At 43.5% G+C, this 24262-nt stretch overlaps 2 protein-coding genes across 3 annotated transcripts in view; one reads left to right on the forward strand and one right to left on the reverse strand.

Moving 5' to 3' along the window:
* TMEM266 (transmembrane protein 266) overlaps positions 1–8690 on the forward strand; it is an 89453-nt gene extending 80763 nt beyond the window's left edge. For both annotated transcript variants that reach the window (XM_075431252.1, XM_075431253.1), the window contains 2 exons: positions 955–1005; positions 7618–8690. In XM_075431252.1, the coding sequence (XP_075287367.1) occupies positions 955–1005; positions 7618–8162 (596 nt within the window). In that variant the 3' untranslated portion in view covers positions 8163–8690. The remainder of the gene's footprint in view (positions 1–954; positions 1006–7617) is intronic.
* A 32-nt stretch (positions 8691–8722) lies between these two features.
* The window catches only part of ETFA (electron transfer flavoprotein subunit alpha), a 31705-nt gene continuing 16165 nt past the window's right edge, over positions 8723–24262 (reverse strand). The window contains exons 10-12 of the mRNA XM_075431256.1: positions 13187–13252; positions 9654–9734; positions 8723–8825 (exon numbers count right to left, since the gene is read on the reverse strand). Of these exons, the coding sequence (XP_075287371.1) occupies positions 8787–8825; positions 9654–9734; positions 13187–13252 (186 nt within the window). The 3' untranslated portion in view covers positions 8723–8786. The remainder of the gene's footprint in view (positions 8826–9653; positions 9735–13186; positions 13253–24262) is intronic.

The following is a 24262-nucleotide window of genomic DNA, read 5'->3' on the forward strand; positions in this document are numbered from 1 at the left end:
TGAACTCATTGTGTGACTTTTATTGGCCCTGTCATCCAAGGTAGAACAGGGTATGTTCCAGCTGTTCTTCTGGAAGCCTACTGGATATCATTCCCTCTTTTTTTAAGTCAACTGGGTTTCACAGGAACAAGCTGAGAACACCAGAAGGAAAGAGAGAGTGCAGAAACACAGGGAAGCTGCTCAGGAGCAATGGCTGTGTCGCTGCCGTGCATCGTGGCAGCAGCGTAGGTCCCAGGAGGGGACTGCACATGAACATGAGGAGCAGTGCTGGACCATGTGAAAAAAATTTGGAAGAAAATCGAAGTATCCCTATAGGAGAAATAAAGCCTGCCCTCCCAGTGCCCCTACCTGGAAGGGGTGGCTGCAGGCTGGTGGGAGCAGGGTGCTTGGGCTCTCCCGGGGTCTCGCCAGGGAGACACGAACGTGAGCGAGAAGGCAGCTTGGGTCACGAGCGGCGTGCAGTGCGGCCCTTTCTGAGGAGTAACGGTGTGGAAGGAGGTGATGCGGTGGTGTAACTGCTGCCGCAGAAGTTGGGCTGTCTGTGCTGGTGCCCTCAGTCCAGCTGTTGGGATAAAGGCGAGCTCCATCCTTGTGCCATAGGCGGGAGGGCAGGGTCCTGCTGGCCAGAAACAGGAGAGATGGGCCTGGGGAGCAGGTCAGCCCTCCTCGGTCTCTGGGACGATCGTGGCGCATGTTCCTTTGGGACCCAGAATGCCGCGTTCCCAGGCCAGCCCTGTAAAGAACTGCAGCAAAGGATAATCCCTCCTTTGGCTGCAGCTGTGGGGTGGGTGTGGGGTGTGGTGTGTCTCCACATCATGCCTGGTCTCTGGTCTAAAACTACCCAAAAGGTGGTGCTCAGGGCATGCGGGGCAGGGGAGAGCCCTTGGTGGGGTGGAATTTCAACCATTTAATCAAAGAAATGGTCTTCCAGTGTCTGCCTTTTTGTTTTTTCAGAGGATGACATGAACAATTACATCAGTCGATACTACAGTGAGCCTAGCAGTGGTAAGTTTTGCTTGAAACTCTAAATGTGAACTGCATTTTTGCATTGCACGGTGTGCCATGAACCAGGTGAGACTGAGCAGTGGTGTAGATCCATCCTGGAAATGAAACCCACCCTGGCATCTCTTGGTTTGCTCCATCAAAGTTCGTACCAAACCAGTATTTCTCTGAAGGTTGAAGGGCCCCAAGTTTGCTCCTGCTGAAGGCGCTCATAATAGTGTGGAGATCTGGGAGAGGTGAATTGGCCCTGGCTAGGCTGTCCAGGCTGCAGAGCGGTTCAAATGCACCTGAGAATGCCCAGTGTGGACCAAATGGATGAAGAGGAGTGGGGAGTTAGCAGAGCCCGGCACTGTGCTGGGAACCTGCTGGAAAGGTGGACCTGGAGGGTGAGAAACCTCAGGGGCAGGCGGGGGCTGTGACCGGAGGCCAGGCAGGCGCCCGCCGCAACTGAAGGCTTCCTCCTTGCCCATGCCCTTCCTTCTTTCCTTCCTTTGCTGTCTGTCCCTCCCTCCCTCCCTCTGGGGCTGAGGGGGCGGCGGGGGGGCCAGGCCCAGGCAGCCGTTGCGGCGAGGAGGCTGCGGAAGTCACGGCAAGCAGGGCTGGGCAGCTGGGGCCCCTTACGTATATATATTTATAAAAGTGTGTGTAGGTATAATTTATTATATATGTATAGCCTCATGTATACATCTCCACATATACACGGGGATATAGAAAAAGAGGTGTGGGTCTGCGTGTACACGTACATGTAATATATAGAAGAGATATATACATGTGTGTACATGTATAATGTATTGTATGTGTATAATCCCATATATACATCCCTATATATAGTATGTATACACACAGTGAAATATAGATATTTATTAAAAGATGTATAAGGATATGTCTATATACATGCATATTATATAAATAAGTGTATAAATGTCTATGCATATATATCTATAATGTGTTATATATTTGTATTCCACATATATATACACACAAACCCCAATACACAGACATATATACAAGACTTAAGTAAAAATATATACATGTTTGTGCGTATGTGTATAATGTATCGTATGTATCTCCAAATATATATACATCTCCATATATATGAGAGAAGATTTATATACCTATAAAGGTATGTGTGTGACTACATATATAAAGATACATGTATATGTCTATATACGTGTAAAGGTGTGTGTGAGAGGCTGTATCTGTATATATACATAGATATTTTGTCTAAATACATATATTAAATATATAAAAATACATAAAGATATATGTAAAGGGGTGGAGAGATGTCTGAATATATATGTATATGTTATAGACATCAAATATTTATGTCTAACGCATTATATATTTATATCCCCATACATACCTACACACACAGAGATATATACACACACACATATAGATGTATATGTAACATAAGAATAAATAAAAGCATGTGTAGTGTGTGGTTGTAAACATATATACATATATGTGTATATCCCTGTGGATACATCCCTACATTGATATACATGGGGAGAGATGGATATGCTTATTGAAGATGTCTTCTGTTTTTTCACATATATAAAAAGAAGTGTGTGCCTGTATATACATACAGATTTGGCATGTATACTGTATTGTATAAAATACGCATGTATGTATGTGTGCATGTGTGCACCTGTAGGTGTAATGTCTTCGTTACGTATAGCCACATACATATCCGCGGGGGTGTGTGTTCCTGTACTGAGGTGTGCGTGTGCGTGCGCATACGCGTGTGTCTGCAGAGTGCTGGGCTCAGAGCGGGCGGCGGTCAGCAGAGCGGCCAGCGCGCTCTGCCAGCCCCGTCCCCCGGGAAGGGAGGACAAGGGAGCGAGTCCGCGTCCGCCGGGCTGGCTGCTGGAGCGGTCTCGCCGCTGGCACCGACGGAGAGAAACGCACCGCAGCAGCGAACCCCGTGCCGGGTGCTGCGGGCGCTGGGTGCTGCGGGCGGCCAGGCAGGCACCGGGGAGTCCCAGGCTGGCCTCGCTGTGTGTAAACAGCTGTTAACATGTCTGTGTGTGGTTGCGTATATATGGACATATTTTATATGTATTATATATAAAATATGGATGTGTGTGTGGAGATGCAATGTATTATATGTCTATATCCGTATATATTTCTATGTAAAGCTAGGTCTGCGTGTGGATACCTGTCTTACATAAAGATACACGAAGGGGTGTGTGTATGAGTGTATAACTGCATATACATAGACAAGTTATATGTACTAAATACATATAAAGACATGTGTGTGACTTTATGCACTTATAGATTTTATATGTTCTATAGTACGCATGAAGTGTGTGTGTGTGTGTGTAAGTATAATGTATTGTATATGTCTGTCCCTGTATATATATGCGGATATGTAAATACAATTTAGATATAAAGATAGATATAGTTATGTGTGAGGGAAACTGTGTATATACATAGTACATATTTATTATATAATTATATTACTTACACATTACATAAAATGTATGTGTTTGAGTGACTGTATATACACATATTTTTTATATGTATTACATGTAATACAGATATATCTGTGTATAGCATGTATAGGTATAACGTATTTTGTATCTACATCCCTACATGTAAATTCCCTATATACACACAGAGAGAAAAAAAAAGGGGGTGTGTGCACATTAGTTAAAAATAGATAATTATATATATTTTTAAAGAGTGTGTCACACACTATATATACATATCTTTTTAATCTTTATTATGTATAATCTGTATTACGTCTTAGTTAATCTGTATTATGTATATATTTAATGCATAAACTATGTGTGTGTATATACACTGATAGGTACATGGTGTTTCATAGACAGGCGTATCCCCATCCATCCCCCCGTGTGTGTGTGTGTGTGTGCATAAAGCTCCTTACATGTGCGTGGGCAGAGATACACAGGTAGGCGAAGGTGTGTGTAGCTACACAGGTATTTTAGATATGGATAAATATGTGTAAAGATACATATGTATGTGGGGGGCTATGTGAGAGCCTGTATATATACATGCATATAGTTTATAGATTAGAAAACACATCAGAGTGTATATATACACGTATAGGTATTATACATAATATATAAAAATGTGTGTACATAGTTATAAATGGGGATAATCACATATACACACATGGAGACAGTCTCTTAATAGATATGGATAAATGTACATAGAAAAATATGAACGTGTATATAAAATCTGTGTATATGTGTGTGAGACTATACACAGACAAATTATATACCTCTAAAAAATATGTCTGTGCATACCCATATAGATATACAGCATTACTTTTATTTGTGTATATTCCTCTATACATCCCCATCATATGCATGGCTGTATATAAAGAGGTACAAGTCTATACAGAGGCGTATGTATGTTTAGATAGCTGAAAAGGAGGGGCAGGTGTGACTGTCTGTGTATGTACGTATATACGTATAATTTTATATGCATGCATGTGTGTTCACATATAGGTATAATGTATTATATATGTATATCCCTGCATATACATTTCCTGTGTATCTACACACAGAGGAAAATATACAGCTATATTATCTGTGGGGCAGATATATACATACACACATATATTGCCCATATCTATACGGATAAATCTATATCTAACGATTCTGTGTATATAGCAGATGTGAGACTGTGTATATATACCTGTGTGTTATATACAATGTTTGTGTGTGGATATGGTATTATTTATAGGTGTATGTCCCTCTGTATACATCCCCATAATATACCTGGAGATACCTAAAAAGGTGTGTATCTATGTGGGTGTACATATACATACACATATAATTTTAGGTATATAATAGGCATTACATAGAATATGGATGGAGGGGCGTGCTCAAGTATAGGCGTAATGTAATATATGTGTATATTCCTATGTATGCATTGTCTTATGTTTGTACACACACAGAGTGAGAAATACATCCCTTTAGATAAAGGTAAGCATACATGTGTGAGAGAGCGAGCATGTGTGTATTCTATTTAAAGGTAATTAAATGTGAAGGGGGGACTATGTATTATATAGTATATGTAGCAAATGTCTGCATACATATGTATGTATAATGTATTGTATATGGGGCTCCTAAGACACCTCCCCCTATCTATATACATAAATCTACGTATAAATATTACATGCATATACAATGTGTGTGTGAAAGATGTATATAGAGACATATACACATATATATATAGTATGGAGTATGTGTGCACACATATATAGGCATACGGTATTATTTAGAGATGTACATCCCTCTGTGTTCATCCCCATTATACACAGGGGGATGCATATAAAGGGAGGGTTGTATATATAGCTATATAAATAAAGGGGGTGTTGATGTATAAGTATGATGTACTTTTTGTATGAGTTTGCCCCATAAATACATATATACACAGAGTGAATTATATACATGTATTTGTATGTAAAGGTAGGGATGTATGTGTTTTATTTAACAATAAATAATTGCATGTATTTAAAGAGGGGGCTATGTATTATATTGTGTGTATATATAAAATGCCTGTGTATATATAGGTATAATGTATTATATATGGGGCTCATACACACACATTCCCACATCTATATGGAAAAATCTGTGTATATAAAATGGGTGGGTGAGAGACTGTGTATATGTACCTATGTGTTATATATAATATGTGTGTGTCTGTATGAGTATATATGGTATTACTTGTAGATGTAGATCCCTGTATATACAGTCCCTTAATACACTTAGAGATGCATTTTTTAAAAAAAAGTGTTTATATGTGTGCACGCAATTTAAAAGCTGTATAAATAAAGGAGTATGTTGATGTATAGGTATAATGTATAATATATGGATATCCCTATATGTACATTCCCTATGTATATACAGATTGAGGAAAAATAAGTATTTATATAGAAAGGTAAGCATATGTGTGTGTGAGAGCGCGAGTGTGTGTACTCTAAAGGTAGGTGATTTGATGTATTTAAGGAGGGGACTGTACTATGTGGTATATGTATGAAATGTCTGTGTGTGCCTAGCTGTGTGTAATGTGTTATACATATGGGGGCTCCTTATACACACACAGTCCCCATACCTGTATGGATAAATCTATATACAAAGATTATGTGTATATAAAATATGCGTGCGAGAGAGACTGTGTATATGTACCTATGTATTATATACGTGTGTATATATAGAGATATATGGTGTTATAGACGTATATCCCTCTATATACTTATCCATAATGCACAGGGAATGCTGTAAAAAAGGTGTGTGCAATTATGTGTGTGAATATACATACAATTTTTGTGTGTATAATGTGTTACCTATAATATGGATGTGTGTGTTTTCACATATAATTTATTTTATATGTATAGCCCTATAGCTATCTATACACACATTCATTCCCCACATACATACAGTGAAAAATGTATCTAGTTATATATGAAGGTAAGTGTCTGTTTAAAGACAGCTAATTGTATGTATTTAAAGGGGGGACTACATAGTATATGTAGCAAATGTCTGTGCGTGCATATGTATGCATACTGTATTATATATGGGGCTCCTAACACCCCCATCTGTATGGCTAATTCTATATATAAAGATTATAAGACGTGTGTGAGACTGTCTATAGAGACACATAGATGTAGATACTGTGTAGCATGTGCTCGCACATATATAGGCATACAGTATTGCTGGTTGCTGTGTGTCCCTCTGTCCATCCCCATTATACACAGGGCCAGGTACATAAAGACGTGTGTTGCTGTGCACACGCGCCTGTGTGTAGGTATAGCTATAAATAAAGGCACGGGGTCATGTAAAGGTATAATGTATTTTTTTATAGGTAGCTCCACTAAATATATACACACAAAATGTATACATTTACACATAACTGTAGGACCATTGCGTGTGTTCTGCTTAACCCTAGGTCTCTCTATGTATCTGGGGAGGAGGACACTATGTACTCTGTAGTGTGCCTGTCAGATGTCTGGCTGTACCTGTGTAAGCAGAGTAGTAGAGAGGCAGTTATACACCCCCCCCCGCCCCGCCGTCTGTATGAACAGATCTAGATATGGAGGGGGGAACACTCTCTATGTACACCTACACACACACCCCTCCCCCCCCGGAGCTCTGTATCTGTGTGGGCAGCGGGCAGTGAGAGCAGCTGGGCAGATACGCACACACCCAGACAAGCAGGCGCTTGCACACATGCAAATGCAGACACGCATGCATGTGGACACACAGATGCGCACAGGAGACATGCACACACACGCACAGACACTCATACAGAGATGTGCACAGACATGCACGCACACACAGACATGCACACAGGCACACAGACATGCAAGCACACAGATGTGCACACGTAGACATGCACACGCAGACATGCACATAGACACACAGATATGCGCACACATGCACAGACACGCACACAGACACACGCACACAGACACACGCACACAGACACACGCACACAGACACACGCACACAGACACACACTCTTCCCCCCCAGATCTCCTACTGGTACATGGGGGCGGGATCTGCAGGAAGCTGTGTGGTTCAGACCCCACTGCTCCCCGCCAGCACTTAGCTGCTCTCTGTGCTCTGTTCCCTGCAGACAGCGGCATCCCCGAGGCAGCCATCTGCGTGGTCACCACCGCCGCCATAGACGTCCATTGCCCCAACGTCTCCTCCGACCTCTTCACCGTGGAGGTGCCGATGCGGCTGGGCAGCACTGGGACGTCCGCCAGCATCACGTCTGGCAGCGCCTCGCGCTCCACCGTCAGCTCAGGCACCCAGGCCTGCAGCGAGAGCAGCCAGACGCTGGGCTCCTCACCAGACTGCAGCGCGGCCTGCGAGGAGGCCGTGGGCACTGGTGCTGGCCTCGCGCCTGCCCGGCAGCGGGTGGCCCAGGCTGTGGTGCAGGAGCTGCTCTCCTCCCTGTCGGAAGAGGCCTGCCTGGCACAGAAGGGGCTGGATCCCGTCAACCTGACGCTGCCCAGCCCGGCGGGCTCGGTGGGGGCCAGCCCCAGTCTGGGCCACCGGCTCAGCGTCTACAACCGCAGGAACCAGGAGAGCCCTGATGTCTTCCAGCTCAGGCCCCTCATTGACTGCCCCCAGGGTGCTGCAGCGATCGATGAGAAGTACTGGACGCTGGAGTAACGGCTGGGCAGAGTGCCCAAGGCATAGGGACAGTTCTGGGGACACGCTCACTGTGCTCAGTCACGAGGCTACTGCGGGCAAGGGGACAGTGCTGGGCGCAACACGTAGCATCTCCTGTGACGGCCACCTGCCTGGGGCCAAGCCAGCACCACCTCTGCCCTCCAGTGCCCCTGGGCCAGCCAGGACCTACGGACCTCTGGGGCACAGACAGATTACGGACCTGTCCTGCCACCACCCAGCAGTGCCCGGGAGCACCACGGACCTTCCGCCAGCAGAGCCTGCCAGTGCCCGGGCAAGGACGGAGCTGCTGGACAGCCTGGCCTGCTGGCTTGACCACCCAGGGGCTGAGCGTGGCTGGCAGGGGAGTGGGCATGGGAATAAACACTGACAAACAGACACTGCCTCCTGCCTCTCTTCCGCTCCCTCACCATCCTGCCCTTCCTTTCACGTCCTTTTCTTACCTGTCTTCCCTGTCTTCCTCTCACCCACCCTCCCCTCGACCCCCAGTGTGCCATCCCACTGCCCACCAAAGAAAAAACCACCACCGCCGTGACGCCCACTTCTTTCCAGTACAATCCTTTATTTGCCCTCACGCCCCAGCAGTGCGGGGTCCATCACCGTCGCTCACTTCTTCTTCAGGAGCTCCGTCATCTCCGGCACTGCCTGCAAACACCAGTGCTGGGGCAGTGCCAGCTCACCCTCTGCCCCCCCCCCCCCCCTCCACATCCAGTGCTCGCCCCCTCCCACCCCTCCTGCCCAGCACACCACTCTGGGGGCTGCGGGTCACCCCAGCTCATAGCACTCCCCACTTCTCGCCTGCCGAATAAAGCCTCTTAATTATTAAAGAGTGCTGCATTTCCATTAGGTGGAAATAATACATTCGTACAAAATTTATTAAGGAAATTGTCTACATGGTGTTTCTTCAGAATGCGACTCTGCCTGTGGCTGATCAGAGGGCCCGTGCTCAGCGCTGAGCCAGCGGGCGTTGGTTCAGGAAGGGCATTAAGTGCTGGTGGAGCTGCTGCCCACAGAGCCCCCGCCAGCTCCTGCCAGTACATGCGCGGATGTGTCCTTGCGCAGCTGCAGGCACTTGGCCCTGGCGAGCCCACAGCCCAGGTTTGCCAGAGAGACCTGCGCGTTCCTTGGAGGTGTCTGGAAGGCAGCACACCCAGGCAAAAACAACTGCTGCCCACGCTACTGTCATACTTTATAAAGCTTAAAAATACATGGAAGCACCTATGTGCAGCTATTTCTTAAAATGGTTCATATTCAGGAAACTGGAATACTGGCAGGCTGGCTGTGACATTCCCCCCACCATGTGCAGGGATTGAATTTTGAGCGTGAAAATAATGAAATCATTAAGCCAACTCTTTAACAAAACAACCCAAAGCAAGCAGCCTTGCACAGCCATCTTTACCACTTGTTAGATTATCTAAGCTATCGTTAGAACTCTGACACCGTCATCCCGCGCATCTCCGCATTTGGCCTCACCTGAAACAAGTCTGCCACCAGGCCGTAGTCTGCCACTTGGAAAATTGGCGCTTCTGGGTCCTTGTTAATAGCAACAATGGTCTGCAAGCAACAGTAAAGCAGCACGTGAATATGCAGACTGATCGGCGTCTAGGGCCGGGTTACATTGGGGCCTTATCTAGGAAACGTGGGCTAAGTCCTCTCCAAGCCCCTAGAAGCAGAAGATACAGATCACGGCATTTAACATTCTCCTTTCCACCACAAACACCCCCTAACCCCTCCCCTGCTCATTGAGGCTAGCCTGCCCTGTTGAAAAGAGTAAGGAAAAAAATTACTACAGAAGATTACCTGCAAGATCTAAGCGATACCATTACAGAAATAACTCCAGGGTAGCATTTAAAACAATAAAGCCATGCCCAAAGGCCTCGGTACTTACCACGGGACACATCATTTAGTTTGTCACACAGCAGAAAAACACACAGGGCCGAAATCCCGACACAACGGTGCAGGAAATGGCTGCCCTGGTTTAAACTCTGCCATATGGGTAAATCTTTCTGTAAATATCTGTGACAGCTTCCAGCAAAATAAGCATGGGCGGCCACATCAAAATCTCCCACAGGATGAGGAGCACTCCATAAAGGGGGAGGTGGGAAGATGACAGCTCATAAAACGAGCCTGACAGCAAGGGAGGGTCTAAAGCGCAGCGCTCAGTGCCGCCTTCCCACCTGAACGCTGCCAGTGGGGACTCCGATGGCTCCTCAGGACAGCCCTCGCCCAATGGGTACCTGAGACGTGACCCGCCGGCCCCAGGCAGCCACAGCTCACCTCTCTCTCTTACTCGAACACAAAATTAATGGCTCAGTAGCCTGCGCCTGGTGGCAGGAACTCAAAAGGTCGCAAGTCCTGTGGTTTTAGGCCCACAGAAGTGTTTCTTTCTTCCCAGGTCATCTGTATCCTGTGACTCGCTACAAGGAAGGACCGCACCATGTACGCAAGAAGGACGCACCTACGGCAGAGCGCTGCCCTCTTGCCAGCTCACACACAAAGACCCGCAAGGGTTCCAGGAATGCTTCCCCTGAAGTATTTTTTCCCAGACTTTTACTGGTTTTATTTCAGTTATTTGCAAACACGAGCCTCCACTGACAATTCTGCAGTGCAGGAAGCAAAATCCAGGCTGGGATACCCGAGGCTACCAGGGTAGCCTCTGCTACCCTGCCGTGCTTTGCAGAACCATTCGCAGGGGACGAGGCCACAGGGGCTATCGCTGCGGGCGGGCTGAGACCAGCGGCTGGTGGCACCTCGGGGGCTGCCGGCTCTGTCCTTACCACAAAAATAATTAACACCAGTTGCTCGCAAAACTGTCCTAAGCTTCAGCCTGGCAGCCTAGTCCTTCCCCTGCCTTCACTAAAGTAACTTTTTAGTAAGATCTGGTTCTCTACCTCATCACTAAATCACACTCTCCATGGTAGGATGCAAAAACATCACCTTGCTTGCAACAGAACTTTGCAAGTACAACCTCTTAGAAAGAAAAGATACTGTAACTGCCTCATGAGGGAACAGAAAAATAAGGAAAGAAAGCAACGACGATTCTCCCAGTCTCCTCAAAAGCTGTGTTTGCTACCTTGCTGTAGAAGGACAAATAAATTGTACATTTCGCCTGGCAGAAAGCATCTGACTACTCTGGGAAAGGTATCCTGAAGTGTGCAAGATCACAACGCCAGATGATTCACAGTGCTGACGGAAGACGGGGGACACTCCAAAGAGCTCCCACAGCTGCATAATTCTTTATGTTTGCAAAAACTGTATCTTTTCAGTCACTACAACACCTGTATGCTTTGGCTAAAAGGAAAGCAGAGCACATTTCAAATACAAATAAGTAAAACTGAATTTTACAATACATTTGTTTACAGTAGAAAAACTACGATATATGGGAGAAATGAAACTGTTCAGTATCGAGAAATTTCATCTGTCCTTATTTCCTGTAAAAGAACATCTCAAAATACCAAACATGGCAGTGGAAAAGCCAAAAAAGCAGAGGTTTTGCTGTTACAGTCTTGGACAATATTGCTGCTCAGTATTTTTATATCAAAGGAAGTTCTTGCACCTAAAGCAATAGGTTCCCAGCACTGCTGGCAGTCTTAACTGAGATAAGGCAGGAGACAAACAGGGTCAGATTGAGTTTTAAGCAGCTTCAACTACACAGTTCCCAGTCAATGCCTGATACTTAATCCCACCCGCCCATCTTCTCCCTCACCCAAAAGCACACAGATGCTCTTCACACTGCAGCCCACCAGCTCCCCGCGGAGTCCGGAGGGAGCCGAGGACCACCGTGGTCGTACCGCCTTGGTAGTACCACCACATCCGCGTCGCTCTCATGGACTCTGCCACTGTCTGACTGTCCCTCTTGTTTGCCTGTTGCTGCGCTGCGAGTAGAGAAGACTATGGCGATGCTGTTCTGCTAAGACCGGTGAGAACACACTGCCACAGATACCATTACTGACACTTCTCAACAGTGACCTTCATCCCTGCCCACCGTTCATCCCTAATTTTGGTTGGATTTCTCCACTGTGTCGAGTACTGCTAACACCAATTGAGTCTCTGATTTTGTAAGACTGAGGCCCCAAAAAGGGTGCTGTATCCCAAACCCAGCTTATGTGATTTCCCAAAAAAATGTTTAAATAATATATGGAACAAGAACTAAGCTGTGAGAAAGCGCGGCTCTCCCTACCACACACGCTGGCTTGCGAGGACCATTACCAGTCACATAGACTCACTAGGCTGCCACTGGTTAACACAAGCATCTGCCTGTCATGTTTTGCAAACCTTTTCCTCAGCTGTGTAAGCTATTCAAAGTTCTGGGTTTGGTTTCTGCCGGAAAGCGTAAGTTTCTTCCCTGGAAATAGAAAAAAAATACATATCCCTTCTCTAAAATCACTTGTGGGGAGGCAGGACAACCTACAGCTTCTGCTGCTCGGCATGTGCTAGTATGGTTCAGCGGGTAATTCTGCTCCTCTTCCCCAACACCGCACTGTGGACCAGGCTGGCAGTTCCAATTTTGGATTATTTGCTTCGGCAACTAACGAGTTAAACCTTTTAAAGTTTTACGGCCATTTTATAATAGGTTTCCATTTGAATGCCTAAATGCAGGAATGTCAGAGACATCTTTTACTTTATGGAATAGTAAGTTCATAATTCAAACTGCGCATTGTTATGCATGAATTAATATGTCATACCCTGAAATAAACGCAAATGGAACTATTGTATAGAATTCAGGCATTTGTGTTTTGGCTTTTTTTTTAAACAAAGTCAGTCAGCTGCTTCTACTTACCACTTCAGGTTGTGGTGCGATGGTTTTTCTACTGTGTTAGATGTTTTGCCACAATATCTTTTATTGGCAATACTCAGGGGGCTAGCATGTTTTTAAAAAGCACACAAACTGGCTATTTCAACATTAAAAAAAATCAGAAAACTGGCTGAAGTACTGATGTAAAAGCAAGAAAGTCAACTCATTTCCTTCCTCCAAAATCTTTTCCAGCACATCCATCTTTATATACCTTGCTGTCTTTCATCCCAGCCAAGTGTTGGATTGCTCCGGATATTCCCACGGCAATATAGAGTTCCTAGAAGAAAACAAAAACGAGACATTTTTGGCACCCACAACATAGTTTCAGTAAGCTCTCGCAAACCTGACTCAAAACCAATTACATGCAGTAGTCTTTACATTATGGTAGTTTTCAGTATTAAAGGCAGCCGATGGTTGGTTCCCTTCCCCCCTTGGGGATGCAATGTAACTGTAAAAGGAGGATCCCAGAGGAGCATCTGGCAAGGACAGGTTGAGGGGGGAGATCTGCATCAAACCTAAGACACTGCTCGGCTAGTGGACAGGGCAATCAGTGTTGCCCATGCCCCTGGGGATTCCCAGCGCAAACATTCAGCCAGATAACCCACAAATGGATAATGCAGCTGCCTAGAGAGAAAACCTAGGCTTTTTTGTTTGAGGCCTCTAGGATCCTTTCAAGAAGACAGAACACACAAAGCTGAAAATTCAGGTGTTTAAACCTTTCCAAAGTTTCCTACATGGCAGGACAAAACCTTTCGGATGTGCAGTGGGCTAGCGCACAATGCACTTGCAGCGGTGGTTCCCACTCTTTACCCCAACCCTCAACGTTCACATGCCCTAAAGCTCTTCCTCCCCCACGGAATGAGTGCAGACCACCTTCCCAGGTAGGCACCAACTCACAGTAGGTCTTCACGCTTTGGGGCTCCCAACCTAGCATCTCCAAAGAGACCCACATTCAAACACATATTACAGGCAAATAGATCTATATTGACAGTTTTAATTCACAGCAGAAAAGTATTTTTTTCCCTTAGGCTAAAAGTCATCCAGGCTACAACCTATCCAAAGCCAGGTGTATCTTCAGCTCCGTGACAGCTTTCCCACCACGAGCCCAGGCAGCAGTCAGACCTGTACTGTTTAGTTACCTCATTTTATGGAAGAAAAACAAGGAAAGGACTTTTCACTAATTCAGTCAATGAGAGGAAACTGTAACACACAAAACTAGTTAGGGGATCATCTGTCAAGACCAACTAAAAGGTGGTATTTTACATATTTAGAAAAGACGCAACCTCAAATACTAACAGAATTTCTCTTTTAAAAATACCAAGGTTAGTCCGTATTTAAGAACGGACAAATCTAACTCAAGAAATTATTTTGGGGGCCAGGGAGGGTAAGTGTGTCAAAAAACCTTATCCCTGTGCAGCTGAAGATGTGCATTACAGGACAGTGACTTTTAACATGGCAGAACAAAGCACAGCTGTGCAACAGGCACCAAGCCACAGAAGAGGCTGGCACATGAAGGTGTTCACATACAGAGACCGCGCAGACTGCTCTTTCCATACAGGCCTGATAGTCATTGTATCAATTAAATTGCTTTCTGATGTTTCTACAGCTATAGATTTCACCTACTATATTGGGTTTTAAATAGGAATAGATAAATAAAATTTATTAAGCTTTTCTACACTTTTCTAAAAAGCCATCTCCTGTAAAAACTGAAGAGGAGGGAGAACAGAGCAGGAACAAAGTATTTCCTATTAAAAAGGCTTGCTTTGAAATTGAAACACAAAATCTAGTCTATGTATTTCCACAAAAACACACAGCTGTTGAAGACACTCAGAAATTTCTTAGCCTCGATAGCTTTTTACCGAGTACATTACTACTGGAGGTCAATCCATTTTAACCACAGCTGCAATGTAATATAATATGTCCCTATAAGAACTCACGGTAAGCATGCGGTATTTTAATTATACCAAATAAAAGAACAGATGTTACAGGAGAAATTATTCTAGCATCATATCATCTTTAATATAAGCTCTTTTGAAAAACACATTACTATAATTTGATTTTTTTTTAGAACATTTCATTAAGTGCCAGTCATCTAGACTACCAGATTCTTATCAGTCTGTTTAACATCGTGAAGTTCAGTCTTTGGAAAGAGTCCAGCTAGCCGGGAGCCAGATGCCTATGTATATATTCTATTAAAATATCTAGGAAAGACAAGGATGTTTCAGTAAAAGGACTTTTATAAATCACCAGGCTTGTCTAAAAAGCCTTTATCATGCATCTCAGCCATGGCCTTCTAGGCTACGTGCTGTTGGCTCTCTAGCTAAGATAGCCAGTCCATGCGATAGGCCCCGGCACTTCCGCCACGTCCCCTCAGTCATGTTGTCATACAAAGAATGCACAGGACAGCATGCTCCTTTATCAGTTCCATACTTTAGAATAGATTTGGCTGCTTAAATCTTAGTTTATATCTATTTTACAATCTAGTATGAGGGAAACAAAGGACCCACAAGGTCTGAATGATACTCAGGACTGTTCTGCGCTCTCCACGGCGAGAATTCAACTGGTCGTCCAGAGAGGCCATAAAGACTCAGAAATTAGGATCTCTATGTTATTTTCAAGGTAATCCCCTTGTTTTGATGTCTTCCCTGAAATCATTAATTTCTACCATGCCTTTTGCTGAGTCCTATCATTTCTACTGTGTCAGCGTTCAAAGTCCCAAGTCAGGACTGTAGCCCCAGGGACCAGCAAGTAAGTGAGGGAGGGAAACAGAAAGCAGATCAGTACCATGGAGCTGCGTCGCTTCCCGTCGCGTTATGCGAAACACCTGCCATCGCAGCAGAGAGCACAGGAAGGTCTGGAAGGAGATCTCAGTTCCTCAGAGCATCGAACCCATGCCAAGGCACAAACCGGCATGAACCAGAGCCTGGACCACACTTCTCAGGTGCCAACAAAGATGGCTTTACACCAATTCCAAGTTCCTGTTTTTTGGATCCCTGGAAGCTGCTCTAATTGCTACTGTCAGGTGACTGCTCCACAGCCCACCATTACAGGCACTCACGTCGAAGTCCAGGACGCAGACTGGCATTTATCAGCTCCCTGGTGCTTGCGCACAGGCAAGTGTTCACTGCAGGGCTGCTGCCACCACCGTGCCACATGAGAACCTAACAAAACAGCACACAGATTCGGCACTAAGGGCACCACTGCGCTGTCTGACACAAGATGAAGTCCCAACAGCAATTAACATCACAGAAAGGGAAAGTTTTGGTGGTCTGAGGGCATGGCATTGGATTAGACAATTGTCTTGCCTCACAGTAACTTAATTTCACACAGCAAATAATTACTGTACGCATGTCACAGCTATGCTACAAATCTTAATTTTTAATGAAGTGGACAGCAGACATCAGCACAGGAGCAGGGACACCAGAGGAGAGAGCTGACTGTAAGAAAGAGCACAATGGAAGAAACATGCAGCACAGGACGTGGAATGGACCAAACAGCCTAAGAGCACAGGAAGCAGGGGGCAGGGAGGCACAATCACGAAGCATCTAAATTAACACTGTGCTATTGCAGAAAAGGCCTTGTACGTCAGTAATGGGAACATGTCAAGGTGGGAGCATGAACACCTAACACGACCATTAGGCTTCTCACACGGGCGACAGCAGCAGCCAAAGCTGATTCTGCCAGCAAACCGGCACAAAGGCCAAGGGTGTTCTAATTTGTCCTGCCACACAGTATCCCACAAGTCTCCAGTGCAAGCCAGGACCCTGACAGAGACCTCCAAGCTTGTAAGCACACGTTTGCATCACAACAACCCTAAAAACAAAACTCCAAATCCAAATTTATGCTATTTAAAGGCAAGATTCCAAACCAAGAATTCAACTTCTCATTTGCTATTTAAGGTATTAATCCAGCCTCATATTGTCTTTTTGACAAACATGACCATAGTATGTCTTGTAGGGAGAGCCACTGTATGCTAATCATCAAAAAAAAAAATCCCCTTTAGCCATCCCCTAAACTCTTATCTCTGCTTTAAATATACCCAACTTACATATCAGCCTCTACAGCAAGTCCGTGAGACTTCACGTGCACGACTCTGCACGACGAACTCCCGAATCCACATAGCCAGTTACAGGCTGCTTGGATAAACATCACAAGAGTGCTGTATGTGGATGATTATAATTACCAACACAGCAATGCATTTATTTTCCTGTGCATATTGGTTCTTCCAATTATTTACAGAATAACTTGTGGCATATAATATTACTTCATTTTTACTTACGAGATTATTTTAAAATGCCTTCGGCTGCCCTGGGGCAGTTCAGGTACATTGGCTTAAGAGAACCACAAGAACGGTTTTTGGTTGCAACTTGCAGTGACTCTGAATGCTGCTGTAAGAGACTGCTGTGCGTCCCCAAGTGCAACACAAGATGAGGTAGTTACTTTGCAAGCATGCCGTCAGCTACTATTGATTTTTATGCCAATTTTTGAATTACGCTGAAAACCTTCAGCGTATACCAATTTATCATCCTACCAGTGGCATGCTTTTAAACAGGCTAGTTTAATAAACCCCATTGGCACACGTACTCTTTTTAAAGGCAGCTCAGATATTTTATTTTCTTTGCAAGAGTGAAAGGACAATGAAATTAGAAAGAAATCTTTGTGATGAAAATTGCAAAGATTGAAAAGAGATTCCTTCCAATTACAAGCTATTAACCCAATAAAATATTTTCTGGCTTGACACTAGTTCTTATACATTACGCTGTGTACCAGACAATTATCTGGTACGTACTACTTTGAGGCAGCTGAATATGTTCCATTCAAGAAGCACAAATTACTAAACTATATCCCAACTACAGTTTCTTTTTCACTTTAAGAACCTTTGATCAGCCAAGCTGTGTAATTACTCTTAAGCGTGGTTAGGGTGTCTGCTGGAGTGCAGGGCCATACAGCAATTTTTTCTCTCTCTCTAGGGAAAAGCACATCAATTGCTTTCAGCTAAATGCACTCACATATGAATATTTTAGTACAATTTAATGTTTCTGCACCAACCCCAAAGGAGCAGAGCATCAATTTGTGAACATAGTTTTCTTGGAGTTAAAAGCTACACTGGATAATGCAGGATGAAAGGGGCTGTCAATCCTTAGCTTTTTAGCAAGTCAGAGAAAGGTAGTCTGTAAATTCTGTCCCAGCTGCATACAAACAGCTCTCTAAAGTTTGCCACTATAAAGCTACTTTTCAACGGTAGTGAATTATCAGAGGAGATATTCCAAAAACAATTTCCCAAGCATGGTCAGTTTTCCCAACGCTATTCCCATCTGCTAGCTACCCAACAGCCTCAACCCTTTATACAACAAAAAGGGCACCTGCTAGTCTGTTAATAAAACCCACAAACGTCATGTAGCAGTAACGCATTCCTACAAAGAAGCTAGTTGAAGGTAGGAGAAATTATGTACCATGTGTTTGAATACAGACAATTTAGTATCTCCATATTCTCTTGCATATGTAACAAATTAGGAAGTAATGAAGATCTCATCATTAGTCTGCAAGGAGTAGAACATTTTTTAAGTGAGTACAATCCAGGTGACAGGAGCGACACTTCTCATGAAGCTAACAGAATTAATGAGTCCATTCTGTTGTTAGTAATTTTAGGTAAAAGCTAGAGAACAAAACGCAACAGAAACACTGGAATAAACAATACTTTGTTTTGCTTTCCCTACACTTCCCCACATGAGAGTGAAGGGAAACAAAACTTAACAGATACGCTACCCTCAGCAAGCAAATGATCCCTAAGAAAGGGATGGGAAGTAACGCCGAAGGAGAGTTAGTATCCACTTACTACACAATGAAACCATGGTTCACTCACACATTTTAGAGAGAACAAACCAGGCTAGGTGAAGTATTTGATTGCTTTGCCACCCAACACAAATACAAAACACGGTAATAATGTACGTAATTTGATATTGTCTTTCTCGCTTCCTGCTGCTCCCAAAGCAAGAAGATGACTACCAACTGCTGAAAAGCCACTCACTGCAGTGAAAGCGACTGTCTAGTCAAATACAAGCTCAGAAAGCATCCCATCCTATTGTGAAAGAAGCGGAACAACAGCTTCCACTGCTCAGCAGAAGACCATTCTGCACCTTCATGTATCTCTCTGCCAGGAAATGCTTCCTTACTATTCAGCTTTCCTTTTCCTGCTTCTAATTTCACCCCGCTCCTGCATTTTCTACCTAATATAACACCGAACATTATTCCTCTTTTTCGACTGCTTTGGTGCCTTTGAACTGAACCCACATCTCACTCTCCAGCATCTCCACTGAAGCTGCCCCTCTGTGATGCACCTCTTTTTCCCTCGTTATTATTGTCAGTTCCTAACAGTTGTAAATCTGCCTCCCTTTTGCAGTTCCTGCAAGCCATTACACCCAGAGAGACCCTCTGGTATGAAACAGAAGCATAAGCACTGAAGCTAAGCAGGTCAGCAAGTTTACTCCCGGTGATCATATCAGAACTACACTGAATTCCCACCTGCCTTCCCACCTGAGGTTTCTCTGCACGTGCAATATCCAAATGCATCTGCCTTCTCTGCAATCGCATCACGTTTCTAGCACAACCATCTAACCCAGTGTCAATTATTACTACATCATACATTTCCTAACTTCTGCGTTCCTGAGTTTTCCGTCGCCTCTTAGTATTTCGTGGCCAGTGTTGAAAGTAACAAGACAGCAGTAACTGAACACCTGAAAAAAAGCAGTTCTGCCTGGCTGCGCTTTGCCTGCTGAGGTACCCTCTGTACTGCACCCTCCTCAAGCAGGAAATCTCACAATAAAGTCTGAGGTGGTGAAGCTGAGGCTTTCTGGCTGTGGTCCACCGACGGCTAACCCTGGATGGACATCTTGAGCCATACAATTGTGAAATACTGGTCTGGCCACGACTTCCCTATTGCCAGCTAGGAAAACCAATAATGAAAGCTAAAGCAGTTATAGAACTGGACCTGAAAGAACACAGATTTCAAAAGTGGAAAACAAAATAAATTAAAAAAGAATGAAGTGAACATTTAAACTCTGAAGAGCTTAAACTACAGAAGGATGCCTTTCAGGCAGCAGCACATCCTTCACAAAGTCCAAGGATAACAAAATAAACAGCCTAAAATGACACATGCTTTCTGAAAAAAAAACAACCCACAGTGCCACTGAGGTTTTGTTTGTTTTCTTGGGGAAAGTGTTGAGAGCAAGATAGTACAATCCTATCTCCCTTCAAAAGCTACAGGGGAATATAATTAGAATAGGACACAAGGGAAAACTTGGGAGACCATGGGAACAATTTGGGTAACCAAACAAAGGTGCCTAGTGGCACTGTAGACAGCGTAGGGTTTCCCACCTGAATCACGGATGCTGCTCCAGCAGGCAGTCTCTAGTTTCCACACAGGAACTACCAGCCCGATGAATGTACTTTTCAGACCCCAGATGGCTAAAATGGCACTAGACATCTATTGGTAGGCATTCCATCATCCCCTGTATGCCCCTTCCTCGCATACTGCCAAGGTCACAGTTCAGAAACTAACAGAAGCTACTTAAGGCTTAGAACAATTGCTTTCTTTTTCTCACAAGTCACAAGCTTTTTTGTATAATATTAGACAAATTACGCAAGTTCATGAGAAGGATTGCATACTACTTTGTATGTCAGAAATGTTGCTAACTATACCTAAGGTAAAGAAAGCGAATACTGAACTAATGAGGCATTCTTGTTCCCTTCATTAAAGTTCTAAATAACTGAAAAAAATATTTACCTTCTTTCTTCTCCTCTCTCCTTTTGTTTCTTTGTTTCTTTGGTTTTGTGAACAAGACCGAAAGATCTGGGAAGATTTTTACTGTGAAAACTAATGCCCCTGACTATTTGGAATTTCTTATCTAAAATAGCAGTTGGTCTGGGGTGGTGGTGGGAGGCTTGATTTGTGCAGGGAATTCAGTATTTTCTAAGTGGATATATGTAACTAATACTAAGTAGTACTTAACAGTAGGCACTCGTGGGAAGGATATTTTTTACAAAACTAATTTGAACCTTCTTACGAGAGCTTTTTTCTTAAAAAGAAACTACATACAGTGCTTACCCTAAGAACTGAATTTCATTTTTCTGCAGAACACCTGCATATAAGAAATAGGGGAAAACAACTGCCTTCTAATTTCAAAAGATAAGCTCCTAAAACTATTGTCACTGATTACAGACATTGCATATACTAAATTACTTTTTTAATTAGGAAGGTAACATTTTATATTTTAATAGATTCACTTATGCCTAAAAATGTCCTTCCTTCCTTCCATCTCATCAAATAATACAAATCAGTCTTCGCTTTCATAAGACAGAGTGTTCAACCAGGAGCTACAATCACCTGAAATCAACAGCCAAAGATACTCACAGAAATGAAAATAACACACTAAACATTTTAACAACTGGAATTCAATTATACTAAAGAAAAATTACCAAATATCCAGTCAAAAAAACCAAAATGCATAAATTCCAACATGAACAAAAGCCTGAAGTTCAGAGATCCACAGCTATTTTGGAAGTGCAGATGTGCTGCATAGAACTAATCATCAAACAGAAAGAAGGCGAAATTTGTACTCCTTAACTAACTGCATTCTTTCATTACTCAAGCGAAATGAAATACAATTGCTCCTTGACCGGCAGCTTGTTCATGTATTAATGCATCAGCATTTCGGGAAAGCTGCTGTGGCTGTGAGGTTCTCATGTCCTGTGATGCACTGTCTGGGCTGCACTCAAAAAAAGAGGCCAGTCACAGAATTATAGAAGGACCAACAACCAAAATTACCCTTCCTTCAACAAATTCACAAAGGCACAGAGAAGAAATAAGGAGATCTTTTAGATTATCACCTTCTTATCCAATGACCAGCACAGAACACCCCTCAGCATTCAACCACAACACAAAAAGCAGCAGCAGAAGCACCTCCCCCCTCTTCCTGATCTTGTAACTAACACTTCTCCCTCTACAGTCTCAAAAAATGACCCAATTTCAGAGTCCTTTAAAAACAATGCATTCCAATCCTCCACTGAGACTGGACAAGAGTCTATTAATAGCAGAGTAAGAGCGCATGCTAAGATACTTTCCCATCAGAAACTAACAGCTGCACAGGAGAGCAAGTATGTCTCAAACTCCAGCAGTTTCCTGTATCCAAGCTTCTCCTGCTTAAAACCCACACGCCCAGGAGAGCATGCACCATGTCAATCAGAGTTCAAAACTAAACGCAAACCTCAGGTCTCAGCTAATGTAACTAACCAATGCACAAAGCTGCTTTGCCATTTTCCGGATAACCTCATGAGCTCTCCCTGGACTGGTGATATCAAGCAAACCTCATAGGAAGAGAAAGCAGTCATCTTCCAGAGGATCATTAAAAGAGCCAGTATAATACTGATCTGATCAAGAATGTTCAGTTCTACTCCTTCATTAACTGAACTCTGTCTTCCACTGCACAGAATAAGTTTCTAGCTAAAGCACCAAAAAGACAGTGAAGTAGAACTGGGAACATGAAGTTAAGAATTCACAGCTTTAAACTGCCTCATATTTAAGACACCTAACCAGCACATTAATTCCTCTAGTCAGCAGCTCTGAGGGCTTAGTATCAATTCAACTTGCACTTTCATTACAATTAACATATCTTATATATTTCTAAGCCACTGTCTACTATCTCTCCATGTATTTTAAGATCCAGAAGAAATATGTAAACAATTTGAAAGACGTGGCATACAATTTTCAGTACTCTGCATAACTCAACACATATTTATTAAGAAGGAAGATGAGAGAGAAATGCATCAACCTGCTGACAAAAAGATGTAGCACCAAGCAATTATGCCAGTTAGGATCATTTATTGACACAATAGTCAGTCCCGACTGACTAATGGCTACTTTAACAATCCTCTAGAAGATGACATGATGACATTAATATGATCCTATGATGTGGCTGTGCGTTCTTATGACTTTCATATGTTGCTATGAGCCATCTGTGGCTTACAGCACTGTATCTTCATCAAAAACTAGCCTTTTTTGTTTCAACATATTGGTTTATACGCCCTTGGCTCTGGAAAGAATATTCATTCTTGAGCCTTGAGACACACAAACCAGAGTCGAGCTGGCTTCAAATTAGCATTTTCCACCTCATGAATGGGTACTTGGGTAGTGAAGAACTAAGGATGGTTGGTCTCGTTGCATGCCCTTTCAAAATACAGTTAAACAACACCCCGCTTACTCCCTGGTTTTCAAAGATTTGGGTACATGACAACCAGCTACAGTCTGCCTCCATCTGACAACCAACTCTGCCTTCTTTCGAACCTGCAATTTCCCCACCTATGTTGCAGTTGCACTTACTGTATTAGTGTTGATTAGCTTGCTGAGATCTATAGCTACAATACGTTGGACCTTGTGCCTACTGTGTGATCAAGAGAAAGTACATTATATAAACACAAATGTTCCCTTAGCAAAGGGGAAGTATTACGCTGGGGACTACAGCTGTCCTGCACTATGTCAAAAAAAAACAAAAACCCAAACCAAACCACAACAAAAAACCCCCACAATTGCATACTGTGCACAAAAGAAAGACATCACCAGAAATGAGAGTTAGGGTTGCATTTATAATCTGTAAAGCCTCACAATTTCCTTGCATAGCAGGGGTTAATATCACTGCTGTCAAGATTTTGGAAGGCCACAACATGCAACCAGACAGACCTTGAAGTCAATAGGTCTATTTCTCAGATGCTGTTTTTTGTAGCAGTCGGTTATCACATAGATTTACAGGTTAAACATTAGTGTGCCTAGATAGAAACAGCTCCACTTAACCCTCCAGGGCTATCAGCATCAGGCCTCTCATGAGTACTTAAAAAAATAAAAGCTGCAAACATCCCTATCCACATTTCACAACAGAAGAACTCAGAAGCACAAAGCATCAAGAAAACCCAGCACGCACAACTGACAACAGACTCCAGGAACCACAAGTTCCTGTCTTCGATATCTTCAAGTACTGTTCTATTCTGCTGGATGTATTACTGGGAAAATAACGGTCAGGGTCTGAAGTTCTTGAATTTGCAGCTCTTAATGGTACAAAGGCAGAACATTTAAAATCCTACCAAGGCTTTGGACACGTACAGCTTTGTAGTATTATTTAAATTATTGTGATTCGGTAAACGCAGCAGTTGAAATATGACAAGTTTCTACTATGTTCCAGCTCCCTTTCCCTTTCTAGTCTCATTAAACCATTAACAAGTAAAAAGCTGCTCTCTGGTG

This window comes from Opisthocomus hoazin, chromosome 10 (genome assembly GCF_030867145.1).
Source record: "Opisthocomus hoazin isolate bOpiHoa1 chromosome 10, bOpiHoa1.hap1, whole genome shotgun sequence".
Taxonomy (NCBI): domain Eukaryota; kingdom Metazoa; phylum Chordata; class Aves; order Opisthocomiformes; family Opisthocomidae; genus Opisthocomus; species Opisthocomus hoazin.